Raw genomic sequence first — 19,475 nt, forward strand, 5'->3', positions numbered from 1 at the left:
TCTAAAATTACCAAAAAAAAAAAGCTCAAAATCCCTAAAAATCTCAAATCCCCAACCATAACACTAACCTCCCTTGTCGGCCATGGTTATTGTTGTCGACGCCGCCCTTACCATCTTATTGGTTAGATATTGTTTCCCTGTTGTCATGCGCGTAGTTGGACCGCTTGGGTGTCACGAATTTAGGGGCTTGAGTTCGTTAGAGATGCAATTTTGGGTCATGATTTTGTCGTTTCCTTCGTCGTTTACACAACATTTATGGTCGGTTTGGCTTGTCATAGGGTAGAGGTTCTGGTGAAGGTCTGATTGACGTCAGACGGCGATGATCAGCATGGGCTTTAGAGATTAAATTTGAAGTTTCCAAAGTTTTCAGGTTTTTTAAAGTTTTCCAATTTTTTTGGTTTTTTTAAATATATATTTTTAAGAATTTAATGGCAGTTATAGCCCGAGCAACTAAAGTGATAATGTTTATAACGTTAGACATCTGGATGATTCAAAAAAAATGTAGGCACCTATTCGAGAAAAGTGATATAGTTTGGGCACTTATTTTATAATTAAACCATTAAACATAGTAAACTTGCCACATTTGTTTATACTTTATTGGCAGGGATGACAACACGTCGGATAATTTCGTATTTTTAATCTACCTAAACATGACTTGAAAATTGAAGTCCTTCATCTGCATCCAATTTAACCCGAATTTGGGAGGACCTCATCTAATCTGAAACTGATATGATATTTTTTTCATATTAAAACATGATATCGATCTGATTTAACTCTACATATATATATATATATATATATATATATATATATATATATATATATATATATATATATATATATATATATATATATATATATATATTTTTTTACGTAAAATAAGGATCTAATTGAAAAACAAAATAAAATGGGTTTATTATAATTATCTCTAAATATATAACAGATAATTATAATATTATATCGGAACAGTTTTTTCACCCTTATCCCGTACATGACCAACTCGATCCAACCGTGTAAACTAATTCAACCTGAACCCGAATTTTTCAAAATAAAAATCTAACCGGGTCAAATTGAGTAACAACTCATCAAATTGGAGTAAAATAATCATCCCCATTAAGCTCGTTTCGAACTTATAAGTTTTAAGAAATGTCAACAAAATTAAGGCTCAATCGAATATCGACCCACCTCTAGAATTCAATTCCCATCCGTTTTGCAGTAATGAAATATTTGAGGCAATAAGGACGAAAAAGTAAAAGATTGAATAATACAAAGGAATATGTAAAGTGATAAATTGTATGAAAGACCAAATAGACCAAATGGGCCATATTTGTAGTATTTTAACATCTAAAGAGCAAAGCAACCGACCCTACTTTGGGACATCTTTTATTCATGAGAAAATAACCTCAGTTACCGAAAATGTCTTATAATATACGATTTTTATTAAATTTTTTTGGATTTGCCAAAATGACCAACAAATTCGCAACGCGAACTCCAATTTCGCAATTCAGTTTCCAATTTCGCAACGTGAAGTAAAAATCGCAACGCGAATTTAGAAAATCGCAAAATCGCGTTGCGAATTTCAAATGGTAACTCTCTGCTTCTAGACTGGGATTTTAAGTGGAAAATAAAACTTATCTACATGTGTACCGGAATTAGCTTTTTCTTAATATAATTCAAAATTTAATTTTTTAAATGTATTTCATTAGTATGAGTTAAGGATTCTTTCAAATTTCAAACTTTAATTAATTGAATTTAGAATAATTTGTAATGAAGATTGACAAATGAAATAGATTTGTTGTTCATTTACATATAAATTTTTTCACGTGTACGAATATTTTTTATAAAAATTATTTATGTAATTTTCCAATAAATTATTATAGATGGATGATAAGAGATAATTTACATATAGATTCGTTGCGATTTTACTATTTACGTTGCAATTTTACTATTCACGTTGCCAAATTGACTTTCGCGTTGCGAATTTGACTTTTGTGTTGCGAGTTTGACTATCGCGTTGCGAATTTGACTTTTGTGTTACAAATTTGACTATCGCGTTGGGAATTTGACTTATGTGTTGCAATTTACATGAATCAGTTTTGACTATCGCGTTGCGAATTTGACTTTTGTGTTACAAATTTGACTATCGCGTTGGGAATTTGACTTCTGTGTTGCGATTTACAGGAATCAGTTTTTTCTTAATATAATTCAAAATTTAATTTTTTTAAATGTATTTCATTAGTCTGAGTTGAGGATTCTTTCAAATTTCAAACTTTAATTAATTGAATTTAGAATAATTTGTAATGAAGATTGACAAATGAAATAGATTTGTTGTTTATTTACATATAAATTTTTTCACGTGTACGAATATTTTTTATAAAAATTATTTATGTAATTTTCCAACAAATTATTATAGATAGATAGATGATAAGAGATAATTTACATATAGATTCGTTGCGATTTTACTATTTACGTTGTGATTTTTACTATTCACGTTGCGAATTTGACTATCGCGTTGCGAATTTGACTTTTGTGTTGCGAATTTAACTATCGCGTTGCGAATTTGACTTATGTATTGCGATTTACAGATTCGCAACGCGAATTTGGAAAATCACAAACGCGAATTTGGAAAATCGCAACGCGAATTACATATTCGCGTTACGAAATTGGAAACTGGGTTGCGAAATTGGAGTTCGCGTTGCGAATTTGTTGGTCATTTTGGCAAATCCAAAAAAAAGTTAGTTAAAATCGTATATTATAAGATATTTTCGGTCACTGAGGTTATTTTCTCTTTATTCATTCATTGACAACTTGTTTAATTTAATTTTTATTTTATTATTTTTATTAAATTTGGGTGATGGATGGTATCTAAGGAACAAGCTTCTTTTGGATTCAATATATGCATGATGAAAGAAGTAATTGGATCCAACACTCGTTCCATGGAGGACGAATAAGAAGTCTTAGAAACTATTTGATTCTTTTATATCGAAAAAGAGATAGGGTTGTTCAAAGATCGAATCTAAAACTCATACGATTAAAAAATTGATAATATTTTTTTTATAATATTAACTAATGGTCTGATGAATATCTGTCATGATCCGATGAATATCTGTCATTTTCGGTGAATATCTTCTTATTTCTTACTGTTAATCTCAGTTTTTAATTTCTCTCATAAACATATCATGCTCTCTCTCTCTATATATATATATATATATGAAATAGGACATGAAAACCACCATGGTTGAACCAGCTGCAGCCATGCCCTACCTTTGTGATCAAAGAAAAGATAATATTTTCCATCCCTTTTTGCTAGGGTAGGAAGCCCTAATAACCCATTATGAAACAACTCATTGTTCTTAAAAAAAAAGGTCTTTTTTCTATTAATATATACACATAGGGATGGGTATGAGACAAGTTTCGGCCAACCCGACCCGACCCAAAAATTTTATATCATTCATCAACCTTACCCGAAAAATATATACCCTCCACCCGACCCGATTTTTTGAGAGAAAATCCGAACCCGACCTGACCCGACCCGAAATAATAAAAAATATTATTTTTATTCAATAAAAACATTGACTTAATTGAAAAAAAATAATATATAGAGGGTATTATTGTAATTATTCCTAAATATATAAGGTAAAATTATATATTTTTTCGAGTCAGGTCGAGTTGGACATTTTTCACCCTACACTTGAATCTGACCCGACCCAAACATCGCCTTTAAAAAAACCCAACTTGACCCCAGATTTTTTTTAAAAAAAATCCAACCGAATCAGGTCAGAATCCGTCGGATTCGAGTCCCATGCCCATCTCAGCATACACACACTATGAAATGTAACATCATTTCTAGCCCATAAAATTATGAATTGCAAATAACAACTAAACCATATAAAATCATTCCAAGGACTCCAAACTTTAAAGAATTAAACACTTTGGATAAAAATTATTTATATGTTAGAACCAAAAAAAATCATAAGCATAGAAGAAGATTTGGTTTGCTTTTCCTTCTTTTTGTATGTGTTTGGTGAATACTTTAGGGTTTAAAATTGCTCAGAGTTACGAGGCAGTCAAAAGTAGATTTAATATTTGATTCTTATTTTATGCTCTTTTTCTCTCTTTTTTACTTTACCACATCGCTTTTAGGCTGCGTTTAGTTCACGGAATGTAAGATTATCAGTGAGAATAAAAGATTATCAGAGAATAGGATTACTGGAAATGTTATATTTTGTATTTGATTGGTTTAACATGAATGTAAGATTACCGTGTTTGGTTAAAGGAATAAAAGATTATTAGAATGTATATTTAACCAAATTGTCCTTATTATATATTTGTATAATATTACAAATTGTAAAATATTTATATATTTTCTTTAAAAAAAATAAATTCATAATATTTATATAATTTTTTACAAAATTAAAAATATAAAAAAAGTTTAATTAAAGGGTAAAAAAAATTTAATCACTGAACTTCATATAAAATTTTAATTATAGACTTTTTTTGTAAATCTAAAATAATTTAAGGATAAATTTGTAATTTAACCTTCGTAGAATTTTTATTATTCAATGACAGAAGAATAATATTTTTGAAAAAAAAAATTAAGAGCATTTTAGTCCAAAACGCCGGTAATGTTACAATACCTAAGAGAAAGGAGATAATGACATTCCCGGTAATATACCCCAAAAAATCTACTATCGCTAATAAAACATTACCGGGAATGAGATTCCCAACAAACTAAACATGGGAATCCCACAATCCTTGAACCAAACAGTTTTTGGCTTACCCTTTTTCCTTCACAGTATGTCACTTTCTTTGACACGTGTCATTACTACATGCATAAACAATACATGATAATAAAAATATATGGGTAAATTACATGCTTACTTACTTAACTTTACTCTTCCTCCTATTTCACTCACCGTACTTTTAATTTTTCAGCACCCCGTTACTGAGTAAACGGTCGAGTGACAAAAAAAGTTCAATGTTTAAAGTTCAGTTAGCAAATTGAAAAAATTGAAGTACGGTGAGTGAAATAGGAGAGAGAGTAAAGTTCAGTGAGTAAAGTCTACTACATGGACAAATGTGACCCTTAAGTCTTAAATTTAAATTAGCGTTGTGAATAAAGAAAATTATATTAAGAAAGTTGCATATATAATAAACCTCTACCGTATCGAATTTAGATTTATCATCTATAAATCAAATACAGATAACTACTAAAAAAATCAATTTCATATATGAAGTTGCAAAAAGTTGACATATTTAATATTTAAAAAAAGAGTTAAGCGACCAAATTTAAAAAAATGTTAAATTTAAAGATTAAAAATTCAATGATCATTCATATTTTTTTAAAAAGGATATAAATATATTATGTTGATCGACAATCACAAAAATAATATATAAAAATCATTATAAGTAAAATTAATCATTATAGTCTATAGAGTATAAATCTAAACATTATCTAAATAAAGATAATTTTAAATTAGGGTCATATATGATGTTAGATACTCGTATACCGTGGTGTTTAAACTCAGAACCTCAAAAAATAATAGTAATTTTTATCGTCGAATTCGTTTGATTCATACATAATAAAATGTAAATTAAAATACTTTTGAACAAGACTCGTATATGATTTATAGATAATAAAATTTAAAGTTCGGCACGTTTTAAAAACTCAATTTCATCGATCGATTCATTTCAATAAAAAAAATATGATCGACAATGTTGATCCGAATCTTATATTCCCATCAAAGTGATGAAATACTTTGATTGGAGTGTTAATAACACAACTAGAAATGGGTCATAAGAGACACACACCACTCATCAATTTTCAATGGTCCAACACATACTATCACCTTTCAAATTGCCTATCAAAATCATGAATTCTCACTCTCCTTTAAAGGGAGTGTTATATTTATCGAGATTTTAGATTCGAACACCAATGTTTATAGAATATATATATTATGAATATTTAAAAAAATTATAAATATATATTATATTGAAATCATTCTATATTATTTAAAAAAAACTCTACCGTAATCTCTACTTGCACCATACCCTTTTTTCTCTTTTGATATTTAAGGGTTTTTTTTATTACATAACTTTTTTTTGGAAAATAAAAATTTATTAAATAGATGATACAATAAATAAGCACGTAAAACTAAAGGTTTAATTGAAAAATAAGTGTCTAAATTATTATTATTTTTTGAATAGGTATCTAAATTTTTTTCGATTTATCCAAATTTAACGTTACAAATGTTATCACTTTAGGTGTCTCGACTGTAACGGTCATTAAATATGCCTGTTAAAGTACATGTGTCATGTTCTGATGATTTTAAAAATTTTATTTAAAATATAAAAATAAAAAAAGCCTAAAGTTTTTGGAAAATTTAAAACTCCAAAACTTTGAAAATCCTAATTTCAACCCTTCGACCATCGCCTTTTGCCATCGATGATCCTCCATCAGACCTCACCTCCACTTGACAACGGATAACCCCATGAAAAGCCACCGGAATAGGAGCTAATCAACATCTGTACAATGTACCCTAACAAATACCGACGTTGTAAATCATGACCGCACACAATCTCGACGGTTAATGGACAGCAAGGATGATGACGTCTGACTAGAAAGATGATAAAGACGTCGTCGACGGTGGTGGTCATGGACAACAAGAATGATATCTTTTATAACGTTAAACATTTGAATAATTCGAGAAAAAAATATAAACATATATTTAAAAAATAGTATAATTTAGGCACTTGCTTTCTCGTTAAGCCAAAATCAAACAGAAGATTAATACACCAGCAAAACACCCACGAACCCTCCTCCCCTTTGACAATTCATGATCATAATAACATCATTTTTTTTACTATATTTATGGATTTTATATCATAATTATCGATATCCAAATTACTATATCATAATTATCTGATCTATTGATCGACTAAACTAAATCGAGTCTGTAGAGGCAAAGACAATCTTACCAACCCAGTTTACTTCATTCACAATAGAACTACAAAACAATAATTTGAAGCAAAACACATTTCTTAAAACAAGTACGACAGTTACATCACAAAATCAAAAACTTCCATTTTAGAATTCGAGAATTCAAAGGTTTAATCCATAACCCCTTTTTTTCTTTAAAAAAATGGTATTTATTAGGGTTCATGCAACCACTCTTACGAGATGATATTTATTTCGGTTCGAATCTCGACATTTGTGACCGGTTTTTTAAAAAACGTCACGGACCGCGACTCGAGCCTAAGCATAAGCAGCTTGGGGTTTGGTCATCTGGTATCATCCCCCCTCCTCTGCTTGTATTAACGGCTTCGAGCATTCTCACCACCTCGCCCATTTCGGGACGCTTCTCCGGATTCGCGTCCCAGCATTTTCTCATGATGTTTGCTAGAGAACTCGGGCAGCATCTCGGGATATCCGGTCGTAGATTCTGCCGATATACACCACATCAAATAGGCTCAGTCATTTAACGATATATGTGAGCAGATAGAGTAGCAAACAAGCAAAATGAGCAAGGCAGCAGCATCCTACACCGAAAGCCGGTATGTAACCGGCATTAAAGATGCCGAAGAAAACAAATTTCAAATAACTATGGATCATATTCTTAGAATTATTCGAAACATTTAAAAATCTTCGAACTCTACTACAAGGCTTGCACGTAATAATCGAATCGGGAGTTAAAAGTGGAAAGAAGAGTAACCATTCTTCGCTGCTATTCAAAACCGGCAATCGAACACATCAACAAGACATGCTTTGCTGAGAAAATAGAATAACATGAACTAACCTGTCGAACGACTGCAGATGATACGTCGGCAAAGCTAAGATCGGGATAAGGCATATCACAGCAATAAATTTCCCACAGGCAAATGCCAAAGCTGTAGACATCACATCTTCTATTGTAGGGCTTACCATCAAGAACCTAAATCAATTTGGACAAAATGAAAATATAAATTATGTGGATGAGTAATCGTGCAACGACATAAATCGTGCTTCATCATGACATCCAAAGAAGGCATACCTCGGGGGCCATGTAGCCGAGAGTACCGGTTTCACCAGTCATGTCCTGTGGATTCTGAGCTTCAACACGAGCAACCCCGAAATCTGCAATTTTAAGATTTCTGTGAGCATCTAGCAACATGTTTTCTGTCTTTACATCACGGTGTACAATCTTTCTCGAGTGTAGGTAGCTAAGACTGCAATTTGGAATAGGCATACTCGTCAGCAGTGAAATATTATTCATAACTCTCAAAAGTCAAAACCAAAGGAAAGATTCACCCTCGTACCCTCTGGAGAGGTCCAGTGCAAGTTGGACCACAACCTTAAAAACGAGTTTCTTCCGCCGATTTCTTATCAAGTATTGTTTCAGTGTGCCACCAGGGAGATACTCGACAACAACACAGCATGCTTTAGAAGGAAGGGGATTTTGACTTTCGGTTGAAGGAGTTTTTGAAGGAATCTTAAGATTTGAAGTTCCCATTGAGGCCCCGATAAACTGTAACTCGAATTGAAGGGGGAGGGGAATAAGTTAGAACAGAAACGTTTCAGAAAATGGGAACCAATGAAAAACCGAGATCTCGATTATGCAAAGTGATAGCTAAACTTCTCACCAGCTACCTAAATGGATAGCAACGCATCAAAAAAAAGGCCAATATTTACATTAAACCATTCGATATCACGATGTTATCAACAAGTGAACATTTCAAAGTAGAAGATAATATTGGACCTTTGTAACATTAGGATGATTGAGCTTGTGCCAAACAGTAACCTCTTGTCGAAACGATGCTCGTAGAGCAGTGGTTTCTGCAGTTGTGGCAATACCATCCTCGCCCCAATCCAACAGCTTAACTACAATATCGTAAACCAAATTATGAACAGAAGAAGTACTCCGTAAAAGAAACATGATATAGTGGAATCTGCTAATGTTTGAATACACAAAACATCGAATTTAGATTTGATATTACAATAAATTTACAAGTAACAATAGAACATATTTAATTCTCGGTCAATTCTTCGGTGGCGGGAAGATTGAAAATAAAAAATCAGATCAAATGGGTTGAAACATTAAAAATTCTCCAAAAACCAACCAAAGATCAATAACTGGGAAACAGAGAGTAGGAAAACCAATATCAAGCAGAAATATCCCAGAATACAACAATCCAATACAAGATAAAGTCGATTGAATTAAGCGCTCTAACGTCGAGAGTACAAATTGAGCACCTTTGAACCATCTCATTAATAAAGCGAGCAGCCATCAAAAAGTACCGGTGTCCATCAAAATATCGAATACCATGCCTTAGGCTCCGATACAGCTATAGCACACATTAACCAGACAAATATTAGAGCTAACACTATCTAGGCGTCATTGGCATATATTCAGCTCTATGCATTCCTGAACTAATAATCCATGTTTAGTCCGTATTTTAACTCGACAAACTATTATTACAAAATTTAATCACAAATCAAGTTATCAACAGATATTTACAAGAGGAACTCAACGATTAGCAAAATACCAAAGAATTATTGCTGCTTAAACAGATTTCTCAAGCTGCATCAAGTAATCTGGCAATTTTGATCAACAACAAGTTACAAAGCATAATCATTGTTTTCTTCAACCTCTTATCTTCTGCATAAGATCAAAACTAAAAACAAAGATTACCTGCAACATCTTGATTGTCATAAGTGGCGCGATAGACGGTCCCATAGGTACCATGAGCTACAACATTCCCTAAATCCAACTTAGCCAAATCAATCTCCCATTCCTCCATAGGCCTTTGCTTCTCAATGTTCCTAGACCAAACCCTGCTTAAATGCTTCTCCAGCTGCATATCTAAGCTTTTCAAATCGATTTTATCGGCTCGAAAGATCATGTCTTTGCTGCTAAAGCTTCCATTGCCCTTCATCTTTGAATTTTCTCCAACACCTGGTTTCATTGGTGACTTGAGACCACTATCTTCTTCTCCACTTTTCGAATCCATGCTCGAAAAAAGATTCAACAATACCAACAACTTGAAAACAACAATCAAAATCCCATGGAATCAAACTGCAAAAAGGGTTGCAGAATTCCAGAAAGTGGATTAAATATCAATCAAATAAAAACAGGTGAAACAACATATATACATATGATGAAAGATCAAAAAGAAAAAACCCAGTTTCACCAACCCCAATTCCTATTAGAACTCTGTATCCAAAATTGACCTTATAACCCAACCCTTTTAAAGACCTTGAATTAATGAAATTATGTAGCTTTAATAAAAACAAAACAAAATCTTCCCATATAAACAGACAAGAACAGAGACAAAAATGCTAAAAAGTAAACCCTAAGAAAACAACCCAATTCCCACCATTACAGATAAAAATCAAAATTTTAACTTAAACCCCAAGGAGGAGAAAGACGCATGCAAAGCAGAGTAAGCAAAATGCAAGAACAAATAATCAAATGCCCTTTGAAAAAGAAGGTTTCAAAAGAGATAATTAAGACGAAAATGTTGACTTTAAATTAAATTTATATTGGGGAAGAAAGCAGAGGGAGCAAAAGAGGTCGGTGGTGGTGTCCTTGAATTGAATTCATTTCATTATCCAAAACTAAAAAACAAAAATGGAGAAGAAGGGTAATGGCAACGAGAGAAATAGTAAAAATAATCTTCTTTTCTCGGCTAAAAAAAGGAAGGGAATTTCTATGGATGAGATTAATAAAAGGACAAAATCAAATCCAAGGAAAGACCAAAGAATTTCATTTTGGATTTGGATAGAGAAGAAGATTTTGTTTATTTAAAACATGGATAAATCCATATTTAGTCACTAATATTTTTACTTATTCTCAATTTGATCCCTGCTAATTTCTGAACTTACAAATTTTCTCTTTTTTCTTTAATCTATTGATGATGTGACATAATTAGGGATAACCATGGGTGAGTTCATGTCAGGTCAGATTTTTCGCTCATCCAATCTAACTCGAAAGTTAAATCTCACTTCACTAGCGGAGCCAGTCTTGTACGAGGGGTGTCATACGACACCCTAAATTTTTTTAGAAAAAACTTTATAAATTTAACACCTCAAAATATTTATTTTTTAATTTGACACCTTAAAATATATTTTCTACCTTTGCTCCTATCTCACTTGACCCGAAACTCGACACAATTTTTTAGGTCAATACCACCTTCTCCGGTTCAAAAAAAAGTGTCGAGACAAAGAAAAAAGAATTCCAAATTCAAGGTCGAACGTGGATAGAAGAATTTATAGATTAAGTTGAAAATTTTATTAAGTTTAAGGACTAAATATTAATTTATCCTTTTAAGAAAAGCAAGGTAAAGAACAAAGATACCTTGTTGCATGTGTTGTTCTGTTTCCTTAATCAAATCAACCAGTTATGATTTTTTGTGTCCTACAAAATTCGTAAGGGTAAATATAACTTCGGTGTCCAACTTTGGCATTTATATTCAATTTAGTACTCAACTTTTTGTGAAATTAGGAACTTAATTTGTTTTAATATAATATAATATTAAATATAGCACTCGGGTTGTAAAAATATAAAATTATAAAAATTGCATACATCCAAAAAGATTATATCTCTCTAAAATAATTATATTATAGGTTTAATGTAATCAAATATTTGGCTAAACAAATAATTTCATAAAAAAATAGAATATAAGTTAATACTTAATATAAATAATTATAGATAAAATAACAAAAATTATAAACAAATTTATTAATTAATTTGATTGCAACATAAGAGTCCACCGTCCATACTCGAATTCATGTTGTATTTAATTACAAAATTAATGAGAATATTAATGTTAAAGAAGATATTTCGGACTTAACATTAAATAAAAAATTAATTAGAGTAGTTGTTTAACAAATCAAATCATGTGTCGAAGTTGAACTTTCTTATTGAATAGCCTTTAAGACAAAGCTACATAGATAGGGATGGTCATGGGACCTGAAACCGACGGGTTCCGAGTTTTTAAAAAAATTCGGGTTCGGGTTGGGTCGGATTGGGTTTTTTTAATGTGATGGTAGGGTCGGGTTTAGAGTAAAAAATACCCGATCCGGACCAACCCGAAAAATATATATAATTTTACCTTATATTTAAGAATAATTACAATAATATCCCTCTATATATTATTTTTTTCAATTAAGTCATTATTTTTATTGAATAAAATAATATTTTTAAATTATTTCAGGTCGAGTCCGATTTTTAAGTTATACATTAAGTCAAGATCGGGTCGGGTGAAATCTTGTTTTAATCGAGTCGGATCGGATCTCATCTCAGGTGGAGGATTTCTTTTTCTCGGGTCGGGTCAGGTCGGGTGGACTAAAAATCCGACCCAACCCGACCAATGTCCATACCTATATATAGAGTACTAGTCGGTTGTCCAAATTATACACGTATGATACAAATTATTATCTCTATAATTATGAGTAATTCTGAAAAGTGGGAAGATAACTTCGTTCTCTGTAATTAAAAAGAGCGTTATTTTTTTAATTATGAGTTTAAGTAATTATATTTGTAAGATATGTATGTGTTTGTCAATATTTTAAACATATATTACCTCTATAATCATCACTAAATATGGGTATAGGTCGGATTAGGTTGGGTTTCCGGTCAATCCAACTCGAACAAAAAATTATACACCTTCCGTCCAATACGAAAAAAATAATAAAATTATATTTAAGTTCTTCTAAAAGTTTGTAATTTAATTTTAATCTAATATAGAACTTCTAATTTTCTTATAAATTTTAAATTTAATTTTAGTTTTAAATAAAAGAGACTCTAGATCCTAAAAAATTATAAATGAATTAAGATAAACCGTTTGGTCAATCGATCAAAATGTAATATTAAAGGAATTTGTAGCTTGCAAGTTTCATGCAAGTAGTTTAAAATAAGGGAATATATATCGACTACTTTATTGTGTTGATTACATCGTTGAACCGTGTTAGATTATTGGTTTTTATCAAAACATTAATCGGGCCTTTATCGAATAAAGTAAACAAAAGAAACAAAACGCAAGTCTCGAGAAGTCCAAACGAGAATACAACTAAGCAAAACACACAAAATAAAACAAACACCACTACCAAAAAGAAAAGCCGAATAATCGTCTTCTCCACCATCTTTCGTAAAATTCGTTACTCGAAAGGAAGAAGAACTCGAGGTAGTAACTAGTCTGATCTGGTCAACCAGAGTTCAACTTGTTGTTTGAGTAATCCAAATAGATGGCACATTGAAGAAATAGGGTTTGGCCTTGCAATTAGTTGCCGTGCAGGTCAAGAATACTAAAATTTTAAGTTATGTCGATCAAAGGTCCTTCGAATTCCGCAGAGAATCAAGGAACCGAGGCAGAACAGTTGTTCGTGTCGGAGCGAATTACCGAGAGACTCGGAGCTCGGAAAGTGAAGAACGTAGAGAACCAGAAAGATAACAGTTGGACATGCTCAACACTTGCAACTCTCATTAAGCCCGTCACACTTGACATTGAACGATTATACATCTGACACTTATGGTCTTCAAACTCGAGACCTCAAGAAATAACATCAGTTATTTTACCACCGAGGTCGCTTGGCTCGTGCGATTTTAGAAAATTGTTTAAATTATGATCAATTGGAGTCATAATATTATAAATATTTACAATTAAATTTAAACATAAACTCGAACAACTCGACTCGACTCGCTTTGACTGAACTTAAAATAAATAAATAAAGTTTGAGTTATAAAATATGACTCGCCAAATTGAATAACTAAAAAATGTTTTTCTCGAATCGACTAAATCGAATATTCACCCCTAATTGAAAATTACTTAGCAATTATATCGATTTAGTTAAATATAGAGTATATCTTACCCTTTAAAACTATGAGAGAGTTATTTTGAAGAGGTATACTTTTTTTGTGATCTTTCGGGGTCTCAAGTGCATAGATTAGTTTTATAGGTATTTTAGAGTATTTGAGATATATAAGGTTTCGATATATATCAAATTATTAGATACCAAAATTTCATATATTTTTTTTTGTTATTTGTAATCTCTACGTTTATAGTGAATTATTTATTTTTCTTATTTGTAAAAATATAAAAGATTAATTCATATTAAATCTCATATATAGCATAAAGCTTATTCAATCCTTATCTAAATTTTAATTTTTTTTGCTTACAAATTACTATTAGAGATACCAATAGGGATGGGTATGGGACCTGAATCCGACAAGTTTCAATCTAATCCGATCCTATCAGGGTCAGATTTTTTAAAAAAAAATTCAAGTTCGAGTCCGATTTTTTTTTAAAAGGTTATGTTCGGGTCGTGTCAGGTTCGAGTTTAAGATGAAAAATACCCGATCTGACCCCAAAAAAATATAATTTTACCTTATATATTTATTTAATGATAATAATAATAATACTCTCCCTATATTATTTTTTTCAATTAAATTCCTATTTTTATTAAACAAAAATAATACTTTTATTATTTCAGATTAGATTGGATTTGAATTTTATCTCAAAAATTGGATCAAATCAAGTTGAAGTTGTAAAATTTTTAAATCAGGACGAATTAATCAAAACCCGACCCAAACCCAACCCGCGTCTCCATCCTAAGATACACAAACAAAAACACCTTACATAGAAAAAGAAAAAGGTATGTGGAAGCAGAGGACCATAGAATCATTGCTCAATGATAGTTGATAAAGATGTGGTTCGATAATAAAGCGACATATAATAATAAGAAGAGAGTTTAAATGTCCAAATGGAAAGAAATGATAAGAGTTTATGAGTGTTGTCTTACCATCTAAGCCTTATCTGTTAGGGAAAGTTATGTGTTTAGTATCTAAAATATTATTTTTATTAATTTTAATATATAAACTTTCAATTTTTTAAAATTATACCTAACATTTAGTTTTTGTTTCATTTTAGTACTTTACCGTTAAAAACCTAACAGCTCTGCACTTTTCATGAGTAAATTACATCATTCATCACTCAACTATCTTTTCACTCCTATTTTTGTGGCATGACATTTTTTTTTATTTTATTAGTATATAATTAAAAATAAAAAAATATTTGAAAGTTAAGTAATTAAATTTAAAAAGTAAACTTTAGTGACCAAAATATGAGTGAGAAGATAGTTGAGTGATGAATGATGCAATTTATCCATAACAAAGGTGCCATGTGCAAACCACCTGTTAACTAGTTTGAAAAAATTTAAAAAATTAAGTATTAAGCATAATCAAAACTGATAATTTACGTATTAAACACGTAATTTACCCTATATTTTATAATTCCCCCAAGAAATACCCAGAACTTTTAAATGGTCCATTCTCCAAGTGTCCCAAAGATTTTTAGCGTTGAATGGAGTAGGTTGTAAGTTGGTGCCCATCAAAATAATCTTTTTGAGAAATATTTAGGTTAAAGGCTACTATTTTAGTACCCTAATCATGTTTTAACCTAAACATATAAAATATTTATTTAGAAATTTGAGAGGTTTGAGAGGTTTGTAAAAATAATTAAATATGTAAAACGAGTTTAATAATATGGGTGATTATAAGATAATATATTTTTAAAATATTTCTTAGTTATTGACAATGTATATATCTTGAAAACACATTTGCTTAAATATGAAATATCTAAGAAGAATAATATTTTCTTTTTATCATTTAAATTAATTGACGAAATCATTAATATCGAATTTATTAATTAATTAATTCAAACTAAATATTATAAAAATGATGTTCTTAAAATCAATTTCTCTATTTACATATTGGGACCGGTAAGAATAGATCTTATTTAGTCATCGGCATGAGACCCGAATCCGACGGATTCTGACTTTATCCGATCGGATCGAGTTTTTTAAAAAAATAATTGGGGTTCGGGTTGAGTCAGTTTGGATTTTTAAAGGTGATGTTCAGGTCGGGTTGGATTTGAGTTTAGGGTGAAAAATACCCGACTCGACCAGACTTTAAAAAAAATGTAATTTTACCTTATATATATTTAAGAATAATTATAAAAATATCATTCTATATATTATTTTTCAACTAAATTACTATTTTTATTGAATAAAAATAATTTTTTATTTCGGGTCGGGTTCGGATTTTATCTTAAAAAATCAAGTCGGAATCGGGTCGGATTAAGGTATATATTTTTTAGGTCGGGTCAGATCGAGTAAAGGATGTAAAATTTTCGAATCAGATCGGATTGTCCAAACCCGACCCCGACCCATACTCATCCCTAATCTTATTAATCCCAGGTCCCAGCTGGCTTTTCCACTAGAAGAAGATAACACAATCTGGAATCATTATCTTTTATGTCGGGGCTGCCCCATTTCCCCTTTTCTCTTAGTATTTTCCCATTTTGCCTTTCCTTTTCAGATTTTGCTGGCAAGGCCGTAACAATGGTTGGTGGATTCTCAATGTGTGAATTATGAACCCTAAAAGCGTGGACGGATACAGTATTTTGTGTTAATAGCGAATTTGAAGTTATAAATTTTTAAATGTGAAATTGAATTTATAAGATTTTAAAAGACGAAAATATATAGGAAAATAATCTAAAATATATGATAAGTTTAAATTTTCAATAGATAATTAAGTCTACTCGTTTTCCCTTTGATCTATCCTTACCTAAAAGTCTCCTCGATTGCATTCATCATCTACATTTTTCGAACCCAATCGACTTAGATTAAATAAAAAAACCGACCTATGATAGATCTAACCATTCGGGTACATCGAATTCGTGTTAATTACAAATATAATATAAAATTAAATAAATTACATTCATAAAATTGCGAATGATCATAGTAACTTTAAGGGCAACGTTCATTTCGAAAATTATATCAATCTCAATAAATTTCACTTTTAAGATAATAATCCATCCATGGCACGATAAAATTTTATTTTATTTGAATTATCTTATTTTTTTGGAGAGTATTAAGGATTTATTTTACAATAGCTTTCTAACATTGCATTTCATAAAGCACATAATAAACATGTGTCACTATATATATTGTTATGATACAAAGGTCTCGGGTGGGTTAGGTCATCTCTAGTGCCTTAGAAGCATGGCAGCTGATTTGGTAGTGAGTGAGGATCTATAGTGCCTTTGAAAAGGATGGGAAATCACACTAAACCTTTAACTATTCTTTAAGTAAAGTTATATACATACGGGATAGGATTCTATTACATAATGCAAAACTCTTTTAGTTTTATACAGATTTATGATCGTTGGATGAATGAAAATATATAGTTGAGATTAAAAATATGAAATATGAAGATATTTACTGGGGAAAAACAATAAATCAATTTTATCGGCAAAATGTTTGAGTAAATGATGGGGGGAAATTCCCAATATAATTCGACCTGGAGATTATTTTCCCATCTAGGGTGAATTGTACATTACCAACCTAAAGACGACAGGTGTTCCACGGGTCTTCAAGTCAAATATGAAGACTCCGCGACTGCATGGCGTCTTCAGGCTAATAGAGAAGACCCCACAACTGCACGATGTCTTCAGACAAATGGAGAAGACCCCAGGAGTGCACGGCGTCTTCAGGTCAATAAGAAGTCATACTTCAGGAAATAATATGGTGGATGCTTTATATGGGAAAAATGATTTTCCCATAACCCTATATGGGCGAGGAAGCCCAATTTTATCTGTATATTTTCACTCATCAAACAATTCTAAATTTGTGTAAAACTAAAGAGTTTATATCGTGTAAGTGAATCTCTCTCTATACATATATACGAGTTTGATTCAAAATAAAATTTATCATAATTTGATCTTGTTTATCTTTATAAATTATTAATTATATTAATATATACGAATATAATACATGTATCGAACTTTTATATTAACCATAATGTTAATTAGTTTTGATATAGTGCCCAAAAATTAACAAGACATCCTGGTGAGTTCCACATGCATCCCTTCACATGTAGTATGTTTAGTCATCAGTCATGGATTTTTAGACTTGGACCGTTCAAGACAATTTCATTGCAAACAATGTACAACTAGAAAAATTAAATTATTTTGACTAAAAATAAAATACTAGTGATAAAAATATAGGGGTTAAAGTGATAATTTGTGCAAACGTTGGATACTACTTTTATCGTTATTTCTTTTTATAATTTTTTATGGTTGTTAATTTCATTTTCTCTTATGTAATCATGTTTAATTTTCCATGTTTGGTAAGTAACTTCTATCTTCTATCCTTCTCTTCTTCTTGGATGGAATGATATTTTAATTAAAACGAGGGTAAATTATATGTTTAGAAGTTAAACTATTAGTTTTGATTTGTTTTAATATTCGAACTTTTAATTTTTTTTAAAACTATACCTAAAATTTAGCTTTCGTTTCATTTTAGTACCTATGTACCTAAAATTGAACGCGTTAATTTTTTAACGGTGGGTACTAAAATGAAAACAAACTAAATATTAAGTATGACGTTAAAAAAATGGGTACTAAAATAGATCAAAACTAATGGTTTATATACTAAATGCATACTTTACCCTTAAGGCAATGAAGTAGTCTAAGCATGTGAAAAACGGACAAAATGGTTGAGTAAATGACGTAGGGGAAATTCTCAATATAATTCACCCTAGAAATTATTTTTTTCATCTAGAGTGAATTGCACAGTATCAACCTAAAGACGTCAGGTGGTCCACACATATTCGAGCTAAATATGAAGACTCCACAATTATATGGTGTCTACAGGCAAATAAAGAAGACCCCACGACTGCATGACGTCTTCAGACAAATGAAAAAGACCCCAGAAGTACACGACGTCTTTATAACAATAAAAAACTCTAATTTATAAAATAATATGACGGATGTCTTATATAAAAAAATCACTTTTCCCACAACCTATATCGGCGAGAAAGCCATAATGGTGAAACAACATTTATTTAATTTTTTTCAACCAAAAGTAACGGTGGAACAATCCCTTTATTGGGGGAAGTTTTATCAGTGGCTTAAATGTGGTTGTCCCATAAATATAATTTTAAATTAAATGTTTACCTTCATATACATCCAATTAATATTAGGGATAAATATTAATATATAATATTAAAATTAATCTTAATTTTTATTCATTGTATACCTCTTAAAAGATATAACTATTTATATATAATATTTAAACATAAATCGATTTTATGTCTATAATAATTGCACAAAATTAAAATTTATATATAATGAGATTCATTTATCAGTCAAATAATCAAAGATAAGTCAATGAGTATTGGCACAAGTGGTTGAGATTCAGGAATTTGAGCTTGTAAGGCCAAGTTCAAATCCCACCACCGTCACTCTTGGAGGGTAATCTGTAAAGTCCTATGTAAATTCCAATTGGGTCTTAGGTATGCCCTGACCCTGGACTGGGGGAGCCACCCCTGACCTAAACTTTAGTATACCAAAATAAAATAAAATAATCAAAGATAATTATATTATTATATTTTGTATGAGTTTGAATTTCAACATTTATTTAAAGAATATAAACCTTT

The 19,475-nt window shown here is 30.8% G+C and overlaps 1 protein-coding gene across 1 annotated transcript; it reads right to left on the minus strand.

Moving 5' to 3' along the window:
• Window positions 1-7,072: 7,072 nt before the first annotated feature.
• On the minus strand, window positions 7,073-10,371 carry LOC120175044 (serine/threonine-protein kinase STY13-like). The gene is made up of 6 exons (XM_039181754.1): window positions 9,669-10,371; window positions 8,736-8,857; window positions 8,296-8,504; window positions 8,031-8,205; window positions 7,797-7,931; window positions 7,073-7,442 (listed from the first exon to the last, which is right to left on the minus strand). Exons 1-6 carry the CDS (start codon window positions 9,985-9,987, stop codon window positions 7,236-7,238), a joined length of 1,167 nt encoding a protein of 388 aa, XP_039037685.1. The 5' UTR covers window positions 9,988-10,371; the 3' UTR covers window positions 7,073-7,235.
• Window positions 10,372-19,475: the final 9,104 nt, after the last annotated feature.

This window comes from Hibiscus syriacus, unplaced genomic scaffold, assembly GCF_006381635.1.
Source record: "Hibiscus syriacus cultivar Baekdansim isolate YM2019G1 unplaced genomic scaffold, ASM638163v2 tig00112159_pilon, whole genome shotgun sequence".
Lineage (NCBI taxonomy): Eukaryota > Viridiplantae > Streptophyta > Magnoliopsida > Malvales > Malvaceae > Hibiscus > Hibiscus syriacus.